At 35.3% G+C, this 10,502-nt stretch overlaps 1 protein-coding gene across 1 annotated transcript; it reads right to left on the bottom strand.

Annotated features, from left to right (window-relative positions):
- Window positions 1-1,151: 1,151 nt before the first annotated feature.
- LOC105952620 (zinc finger CCCH domain-containing protein 2) lies at window positions 1,152-2,835 on the bottom strand. The gene has a single exon (XM_012976187.2). It carries the CDS (start codon window positions 2,777-2,779, stop codon window positions 1,601-1,603), a length of 1,179 nt encoding a protein of 392 aa, XP_012831641.2. The 5' UTR covers window positions 2,780-2,835; the 3' UTR covers window positions 1,152-1,600.
- Window positions 2,836-10,502: the final 7,667 nt, after the last annotated feature.

Below are 10,502 nucleotides of genomic sequence, written 5' to 3'. Positions count from 1 at the left end.
ATCTTGCTCCCTGCGATCTGGGTCAGTTTAATGGAGCGCGTCCGTCGGTGTAGTCGCTCCTGGTTATATTGTAAGTGGACCTCTCCGTGGTCAATGTCGTGTTGCAGGCTTTCACCTTTGTTTCAAACATTGAACCTAATAATTTAATCACATTTCATTTATTTGAAAAGGAAAAAGTAAAAAAACGACAATGTAACATATTATTCGGGGTGAATTTATGGATTCCATGATTAATTTTCATAACTTACAATTATTTTTAAATACTATATATTTGGAAGATAGATACAAGCAAGGTATGATGATCTCTAATTCATAGCTCCACACTAAACTTTAAAACGTCACATTGAGGACAAAACACTACCCTCGAGAAAGAAAATATATATGCTGAGCCAATTCGCACGTGCCTTCCGTATTGCATGTTTGCCACGTGTCTTGCGTTTGCATGCTTTTGCCACGTGGCACGATTTTCGTATTTATGTATTAATTTTATTTTATTTTGTCTTTCAAACCAAATTATCATCTTCTTTTCGCAAAATAAAAATATAAATCAAATTATGAAACACTTTACGAAATTGAACCAACGTTTTTCCATTTTCTCTTTCACATCCCTCTTAATTTTTCTTAATCCTATAAGTATACCCCAATTTTTAAATCATTTAATCCAACTAATAATATGAGGAAAACCAAAATATTATTTTAATTTACGACTGGAATATTTTGTCTTTCACCAACAATTTTTCAAAATCAGAGATAAAAGAAATCGCTGTAGGCAGCAGCGAGTCCAGGAATTAGTTAAAGAGTTAAAGAGTGGGCTCAAATTTTCGAGGTGCACCCTCGAACAAAATTTAGTATTTATTTTGACATTCTTAAATTATTTAAATTTTAGGTGGGCTAATCAATAAATATTTGGGTGGCTAAATAAATATATAATTATTAACTTGTAATATAATGGAAAATTTACAACTTCTTAGCATAAATTTGAATGTTAGATGGATTAAACAATAAATATTAGGTGGAATAAATAAATATACAGATAAAAAATTGTTTCACACTTCATATAAACAAAAAGAAAACCATATTCTAAATTAAATTCATCCCCACTTCAGAGAACAATCTTTGAACACATTCAACGACTAGAAATATAGAATTACTGCAAAACGAAATTTTATTTCAAATTATAATAAATTGTACAGACAATTCACAATAATTAAAAAAATGATCAGCACAAACTTCCAGCTGACCATCAACAAGAATTACATTAACCACATCGACTTAAACCCCCAGCTAATTAACAAGCTGACTAATTATTCTTAAATACAAAATTAAACACACATAATTAAAAAACAAAAAAAGCCCATGAACACTAAAAAAACAATCTTCAGCAAAAATCACCACCACCCACGGCCACGCGCGCTCACCTATACATACATACACACTTGTATGTATATGCTGGTGCAAAAGATCCTTATGTACACAAAAAAGAAACCCCCCCCCCCCTTGAAATCTCCCATATCAAAAGTCAAATATATATAAAAATCAACGGCCCAGATCTTACGGTCCAAGATATTCTCTTTTCTTGATTATTAATTAATTAATTAATTTAGGTGAGTAAATCATTAACCCAGCCAAGATCCGGCCCAACCATATTCCCTTCATTGTTGTTGTTGTTGTACCTGTTATCCTCCATTAAATTCCTTCCAGAAAAATCTCCACGGTAGAATTTGCTATCTCCAGACATGAATTTGCTATGTCCACGCCCCGCTAGTGTTGTCGGGGTTGAAGGAGACAGCACAAACTGCGGCTGGTGCTCCTCCGCGCTGAAGTTCACATCCAGCCATGGCAGATTCCTCTTCGCCGCCGCCTGAGCAGCTTCATTCATGTTCATCGCCTCCACAGAAGCCATCAGCTCGTTCAGTATCGCATCCTTGTAGCTCAGCCCCCCACCACCACCACCAAACTCCGGCGGAAACCCATACGGCGAAAACTCCGGCGAGTACGCCGGCGAAATCGGAGGAGACGCCGGAGGAGACAGGTGGTGGGACATGCCCATCATCAGAGTCGAAGTCGGGGACGCAGTCGTCGTCGTCACAGAATGGCAAAAGACACAGCAGTTCTGATTACGATACATATTCTTCTCCGCCGCCATGGCCGCCGGAGAATGATCCATAGCCGCCGCCGCAGACGGCGGCGAAGGAGAGGAAGTATCCGGAACAATTCGAAGCTGCCGAGTCGAATGGGCAAAAAAACATACCTTGCGTTTACAATTCTTCCCATCCTTGCACGCCTCAGTGCGGTAGCGAGAAGGGTGTAGCCAACACTCGAAGACTCCATGCGAAAACTCGCAGTTGTCGCCTTTGCCGCAGTGTCCCTTCCGAAACTCAGAACAGACGGTACCAGAGTAACGGTACCGTCTGGGATCTCTCCGGCGAGCCTTCTCGCCGGGGTGGGCGAACGGGCAGTCCGTCCAGTCATGGCTCCTGCTCCGATTACATTTCCGGACCTTGAACTCGTAGATCCGGAACTGGTCGGAGGAGTAGGGGTCGTCGTCCTCGTCGGCGTCCGCGTTGTTGTACGGCAAGAACTTGGAGAACACGGCGTCCTCCGCCCTGGGGGAGTCGGCGTACGCGTCTCCGGCGGCTGCGGCGGCGGAGCGGCGGCCGAGGAGCTTACGGGGAGGGATGTCGATATCGCGGAGGGATTTCTTGGTGAGGTTATTGAAAAGTTGGTGGGAATGGTGGAACTTGTGTTGCTGCTGCTCAGCACAAACACTGCCCATCATGTTTTTCTTTTCTTTTTTCTAGGTAATTTAATTTATTGTGTTTTTATTTTCTGAGGGAACATGAGAGAATTGTAGATAATGGAGGAGGATATATATACACATATAGATATACAATGGGGGTGGGGTGGGGGTGGGGGTAGGGGGGGGTGTGACGAGGATGGTGTGAAGTATGGGCAAAGAGGTGCGTGGCTGAATAGAATTAGGGGAGTATGCATGCAGAGTTATATATGTGGCAGCTCGATATTACATGCAAATACAGGCACCACCCTCTCTCCTTTGTCCCATCCTCTCTGTGGGGCCCACACCTCTTTTTTTCTTTTTTTTTTTTTCTTTTTTGTAGTTTTCTTCTTATTGCTGTCATCATGGTTTTCAGACTTTACTACAAGGGGTCTCTCCATGGAATTTCGGGACAAAATTAGGAGCATGCATGCACTAGAAAATTATATGCTACACATCGTTTCATTGTAAATCGTACACATAATTATATATATAGCCGTATGAATGTGTGTTTATTGAATGATTATTTAATTTCATTTATAGTTAACATACTTAGTGTAAATAGACAGGTGTAGCATATAAGTTCCCGGGTATACAGTAGCACCATTTCTTCAAAGTTTTATTTATGAAAAAATAATAATAAAATAAATTTTTTTTCTTTTGTTAGTGTTATTGTGTGTCAATGACTAATTAGATGTGTAGAGCAATTTTATTTGTAGAAAAAAAGTTGTTTTTATACATGCTACATTTTACTTATATTGGCCCCTTGTTTTGGATTTTGTTCATTTCATATATAGTATTGATTGTAACTTGGATATATAATATATTATATGTTGTCACCTACCAATTATATGGGACTTGTGAAGTCCAATTGGGTTGGTGAGAAGTTAATTAGATACTGCATTTGGTTAATTTGATATTTGCCGAGAGATGTAACCATATAAGTCACGTGTGACAATTTTGGTCTAGAAAATTTTAGCAAGAGAATTTGAACACTAGTCATTTGATCGGTCTCTTTTAATTACTGCATCAACTAGGCCACCCCGTCCTATCCTATATTAATTTATTGAGAAATTGCATTTTGGATATCTACTAATTCAGTTGTACAATTAAATTATATATAAAAAAAACATCATACCTTACATAATTCTATTAAAACTCAAATGCGACCTAAGTTTAATATGCGACAATATATGATACCTCTATGGAAATTTTGATGCCACACCTGATTATTTACACCTCGGGGTCCCATATCATTCGAAATTTCCGAGGACTGGATATCTCCACTTTGAGAAACTCCATTCAAGATTCCTCATTATAAATCATACTCAATTCCACAAATTGAACTAGTTCACAAGGAATTCATCTTAATTTACTGATTCAATGTCGATGAAATATCATCCTCTAAACAAATGTAAGTACTTGGGAGATATTATTTCACGAGTCTCACCTCAAGCGACCTCTTGCCTGAGCTATTTCGTATCATTGTACATAGTCTAACGACCCCGCGCTCCCATCCACAAAGACACGTTGCCTTGTCAAAGAGACAAGTGTCCATCATCGGCGCTCTGCCCAAATGTAACCTATATTTTCGTGGCATTTTTAGTCTCAACGGCCTCAGCTAAACAACACTCACTTGCCTCGACTTTCACCACGCTATTTTGAGCGTCCGTCCATAACTTCCACTTTCGTGTAGTTTTAGTTTGTGTTGTATGGTTGGTAAACAAGGATAAGTGTTTTTTAGGAAAGTACGGAATGCATCATCATATAATCATCTTATAAATAAAGAAAAATACTCTTAATAAAAGACTATATGCTAAATTATAATATAATTATCTTTATTTTTGACGATTATTGTTTATAATGTAATTTATTATAAATTTACTCTAAGTTCATAAATAATGTAGTATTTGCAATAAACTAAAAGACATGTAAAAAACTAAGCTACAAACAAATATGTTTTGTTTTTTCTTTAAGACAAGGAAAAAGGACAAAAAATAAATATAATTAGAGTAATTTAACAATTAATATATCAAACTCCGTTGTAGTGTCACATGGTGTCGAGCTCCAATTCTTGAGAAATAGTTACACGTGCAGGGATGACCTAGCTGTTGGAGCAGGTGAGCTTGTGTCAATTGATTCAAGTTCGAATTTTCTTGTCAATAACGGTTGTTAGGTGAGTTAGCCACAAATAGTTAGCCTAGTGTTGTTTACTTCTCTTGTATGGTTTACAAGCTATTATACGAGATTGTAGGTTTATCCAGTGCACCTATATGGTTGACTGCATGTTCCTTAATTACTGAAAAAAAAGATGAGGTCCGATTGTATTTGATTAATAGAGCATTCGTACCAAATACTCTCCTATACAAAAAATTAAATGTGAGAAAATCCCTACAATAATATTGCAAGTAGTTTTACGTTTTTGCAAAATCACTTTTATTTTTACTTCTCTTAGAATAATATGCTTTAAGTTATTTTTTAAAATTACCTATATAGAACTTTTTTTTCTATTTAAGTTGATTTTTCAGCACATTTGCAAATATTCCCAATTAGGGGTGTAAATGAGTTGAGCCGTACCCCACAAAAGCTCGAACTCGAGTTTTTCGTGCACAAGCTCGAGCTTCCTGATGAGTCTGGACCGAGCTTATTCTTAGTTGTCCGTAAGCTCGCGGGCCGGCTCGAGCTTTTCTTATTTAATTTTTTTTTTTTTTTTTTTACTTTTATTACAAGTATATTTAATGTAAAATCAATAATAACTTCATATAAATAGTTAAAAACATAAATTACAGTCCATTTTTATTTCCTAATTTTCTATTATAATTTACAATAATAATAAACCTCATAATATCAATTAAAAAGAAAATGGACCCAAACTCGAGCACGACAAACTCACACTCGAGTTCGAGCTCGTCAAAACAGTCAGAATCTAACTCAAGCTTGGCTCAATTTGAAACCTACCCTCAACTTTTAAAAACAATAAAAAACTTAATACAAACTTAAATCACATAATCACTAACTATGTTTTGAATAAGTATTTGCAATATTTTGCTTTGAATAAACATTTGTAAACACATACAATTGATTACCCAAAACACCTAGCTCTATTTCGTATCCTTTTTTTGAGACAAGCACATGATTGGTTGGAGAAGCGGTTTTCGCTGAGAGCTTGACACGTTTCATGCAATGAATTAAGATGGGTTCTTTGAGCTATGATGAGTGAGAATTATTATGGGTTTTCTTTCTCTCACTAGATTTATGATCTCTGCCCCAAAAACTGTATGTTAGTGGAAATTTTGTCGTGGGTCTAATTTCTGATTCAATCGAAGTTTGGGCCAGAGTTTGTGTCGTGTATCTGAAAAATGGGTTTCCCAGTGACTGGCCCATTATATGTGTGCCACGTCAGCAGATAATACGTATTCCTCGTGGGTTTCACGTGTGGCTTCGGCCACGTGGTCAATCATTAATATTATTTTATTTATTTGGTAGAGTCCAATATTAAATTCCGAAGTATTATATATGTATTTACATAAGGGTAATGATATACGCAGGCCATTTGACACTTTTTTACCATGATTTTTTACTTTTTTACCATAGCTATTTACCTTTTGTACTATTCCTACCCAATAAAAAAAAAAAAAAAAAAATTAAATTGTTGTGCTCGTGCAAATACATGCGAGCATTTCAACAGTGCTCATCTGATTTCACACGAACACTGTTGAAATGCTCGCATGTTTTTGCACGAGCATCTTATAAATCAAAAAATAAAAATAAAAAAAATAATCTGCTCGTGTAAAAACACACGAGCGGTTGAAAAGCGTTCGTGTGAAATCACACGAGCACTTTGCAACCGCTCGTGTGTTTTTACACGAGCAATTAAAAAAAAAACAAATAATAAAAATGCCTGCTCGTGTGGATTTACACGATCACAGTGAATGCGCTCGTGTAAATTCACACGAGCAGGCCAACGTGTGATTTTTTTCGTTTTTTTTCCGGATTCGTAATCTACATAACAAGAGGATCGTAAAAACGTAAAAATTACCTCCGATCTGTTGACGATTTGCACGGGCTTTGCGAAAAAAAATCGAAAGGTTGAGAGAGTTTTGAGTTTTTTTACTTTTTGTTTTTTGAAGAATGGTAAAAAATGTGCCTGAATGTTTAATTTTGGCCTGCACAAATCATTTCAGTTTACAAAATACATAAATATCATAATTGTATGAATTTATGAAATTTGACCAGTCTGAAAAGAAAACATTTCAATGAAATACTTTAGAACAAAATTAAATAGTTCATTAAAAAATATGATATGTTAAAAAAAAAAAATCAAAATTTCTACCTCATGTAAACTTATAAAATCCCACCTTTAATATTGATTTTTAATTACTTAGGTAAAATTTGATCCATGTCACAATTAATGCATCAAGTTTACTATATTTCTATTTTCATGTCATTATTTAACTTTGAAGGTTTGACTCAGTGTTTTGAAACTCGGACCGGGTTGAATTGGTTAAATCGCGATCAATTGCCTTGTTCGGTCCGTTGTGATCGTTTTGAACCGTAATATCGGAATTGAAGTGAAAATGGGGTTATTTTTTACCAAAATTGTGTTTTACAAAAAAAGTAAACAAATAAAATGGCAAAAAACGACGTTTTTTTTACCGTTCAGTTGCAAAAAAATAAAATTAAATCAAATGAAATGGCAAAAAAAGACATTTTTTTTACCGTCCAGCAACTGAGCACTCTCACCGATGCAAATCCTGTCGGGAGTGTTCGTTAGGGGAGTAAACGAGGCGAGCTTGACAGTTTTGGCGAGCTTGAGCTCAAGCCCGCATCCATTTTAACGAGCTCTTCGAGCATTGTTTTTCTAAGCTCGAGCTCGAGCCTGAATCATTTTGTATATTTTTTATATATTTTGTTTTATTTTTTATTAATATCGTTAGAAATTTATTATTATAAATTACAATAAAAAATTCAAAAAAAATGACCTGTAGTTTATTTTTTAAATTATTTATTTTACTAATTATATTATATTTATAAAAAGAACTCACGAACCGGTTTGCGAGCTCACGAACAATTAAAATTGAACTCGGGCTTGATTCATCAAAAAACTCGAGCTCGTAAAATTCGAGTTTGAGTTTGAGCTTTTGTTGAGCCGTCTCACGGAGCTCATGAGCGGGCTCGGCTCATTTATACGCCTAGTCTTCCTCCTCATTGTTGTGAATATTTTTAGAAAATACAATTTTATATTAAACAATTAAGAACATGCAATATATAAAATAAGATAATCATATAGGAATAGAAAATAGATTAAAGTAAAAGTAATAGAACGGCTGGCCTGAATAGGAGTCGTGCCACTAGACACTGTCCTAAGAGAATGATTGCCTCCCTTCGTGCAGGTATTGACGGCTGATCATACTCCCAAGATAAAACCCAATGGCCTCGCCGGTGCTTCGTCTATGAGCAACGATCATAGGAAGCTTAAGAACGAACCTTATCTAAGTGCCCAAGGTTTATAGGAAAATATAGAAGATGATGCATGCTTTGTGTAAGTGTGTATGTGTAGTGTTATATGCTATGATGTGTTCTAGCAAGTAAGCTAATGACCCTATTTATAGGGTGGTTGTGACCTTAAGGGTCAAAGAGAGTTTAATGGTGCATAATGACCATTGAAGGGGACGTTACAAAATATAATTAAAATAATAAAAACAATTTTAAGTTTTAAAACTTCTCAAATTTCCAACAATCCCCCACAAGGTTTAAAACTTAAAATGTATGCATGTATACTTATATATAAAATAGGGCACTAATATTGTGCAATGGGTGTAGGAGCCTTCCGAGCTTGAGCCTACACTTAGTGTTGATGATTTCCATTTGAGGGAACGATAATGGCGCAAGCGCTTTGAATTATGTCCCTTCACCAAACTTCAATGCATCACACACACAATATCGATATCGGTTCAGTTCAAGCGGGTTAGCGCGTTATCGGCCATGCGCTTTTATCTTGATTCTCGTGAAAGTTTCTAGGGTTAGCCCAAACCCATAGCCACGGCCTCATGGCAACTTTTCACTTAGGTGAAACCTCCAAGGGTACGTATGACCTCCACCCTACGGTATTCCCGCTTTGGTTTCATTAAGGGTTAAACCCATCCTTTTCGTCACACTATAAAGCACTATCACCATAGGGATGGGAAGGAGGTGCTCTCCTCATAATTTTAATTTAGTGCTTAACGAGTCACGCATTTACGGATTGTTTCTACCACATTGAACCTTCTTCATGGGGTCTCCAATCACAAAGGTTGGGTTACTCCCGGAGGTGACTCCCTTACGGGCTTATGCCCATCCCCCTCGATGAATTTTTTACATCCTTATAGGATGAATCTTTAATAGATCAATGATCATTTCTTTCGAAATTTTAATTTGATCAATGATTTATACACCCTTAGAGGGCAGATCTTTAACAAGTGTTTCAAACTTTACTTTTACTGTTGAGAGAATATCATATTTCTCTTCAACTGATACTCAATACTTTGAGATTTTCCTGCAGGTGTCAAACTCAATTTCTTGTACGAAGATCAATGATCAAATATTTTAATTTTCTCATACATGATCTTATATGATCAAGTTTTCATTTTGATAAATACCCCCACATTTCAAGAGAATTTAGGCATGAAATAATGTTTTTAACAACAACAGCATAGAGCTTTTAATTTCAATTAAATGAAATTAGCTATCTAAGCAAATTCACAAAAGATAGTGGGAGTTTTAGATATAAGATGAAATATATACTCCATTTAAATCACGTTATCTTGAACAAGGAGAAATACTTATTGAAATAACTTTTAATGAATAAATTCTCAAATTTGTCTTTCGGGTATTTGTTTGAAACAAAATGTTTGGCAAAAGATAAAGAGATACCTCAAAATATTAATTAAAAGCCATAGTCAATTAACTTTCAAAATCACCAATTAATGCCATGCGTCGGCATACAAGGATAATTAACCTTTGATTTAATTTACCACGAAAACATATCTCTATCAAATTTTAATTTTCACCAAAATAAATTAAACACTTAATTCAAACTCAATAGTTCACTTTTGATAACATGAACATATTATGAGAATCATTTTCAATCTAAACAATGTGAAAATAGTTGAGCCATTATCATAGAATGGTTTTCATGCAGAGGCATTCTAGAATTCAAACAAATCAAATAGCACGGACATAGTCTCATGGAATATCAAAATTTCACATACTTAAATTCATGCATGCAATAATATCTTGAATTCATGAAGTGTTAAATCCATTTGAAAGTTCACCAAACATAGCTTTAAACTTTATTTTATTTATAAACAATAACTATATGTAGACAATTATCAAAAATTGGATTTATGAGTGGAAACAGAATAATTTAAAGAAGAGAGTCAAAAATTCACACTATTTTATTTTTATGAAAAATAAATGCCATGCATAGTCATAAACTAAAATAATTACGTACAATTGTCAGGCTAATGAATGTTATAAAAATATTTCTCAATTAGTGAATTTTCAATGGACAAATAAACAAATAATTAATTAATATTTCAGTTAACTTTTAACAATTAAATCATGCCAAATGATACTCTGAACAATATTCATATGTAACCCATTATTCGAAATATAACACTAATCAATTCATGCAAACAACAAGAAGTAAAATGTTCGAATATACAAATCACCCCGAACACAAACG

Source organism: Erythranthe guttata, chromosome 13, assembly GCF_056151865.1.
Source record: "Erythranthe guttata isolate IM_541 chromosome 13, IM_541, whole genome shotgun sequence".
In the NCBI taxonomy this organism is placed as follows: Eukaryota; Viridiplantae; Streptophyta; class Magnoliopsida; order Lamiales; family Phrymaceae; genus Erythranthe; species Erythranthe guttata.
This window is presented reverse-complemented; position numbering and strand designations above follow the sequence as displayed.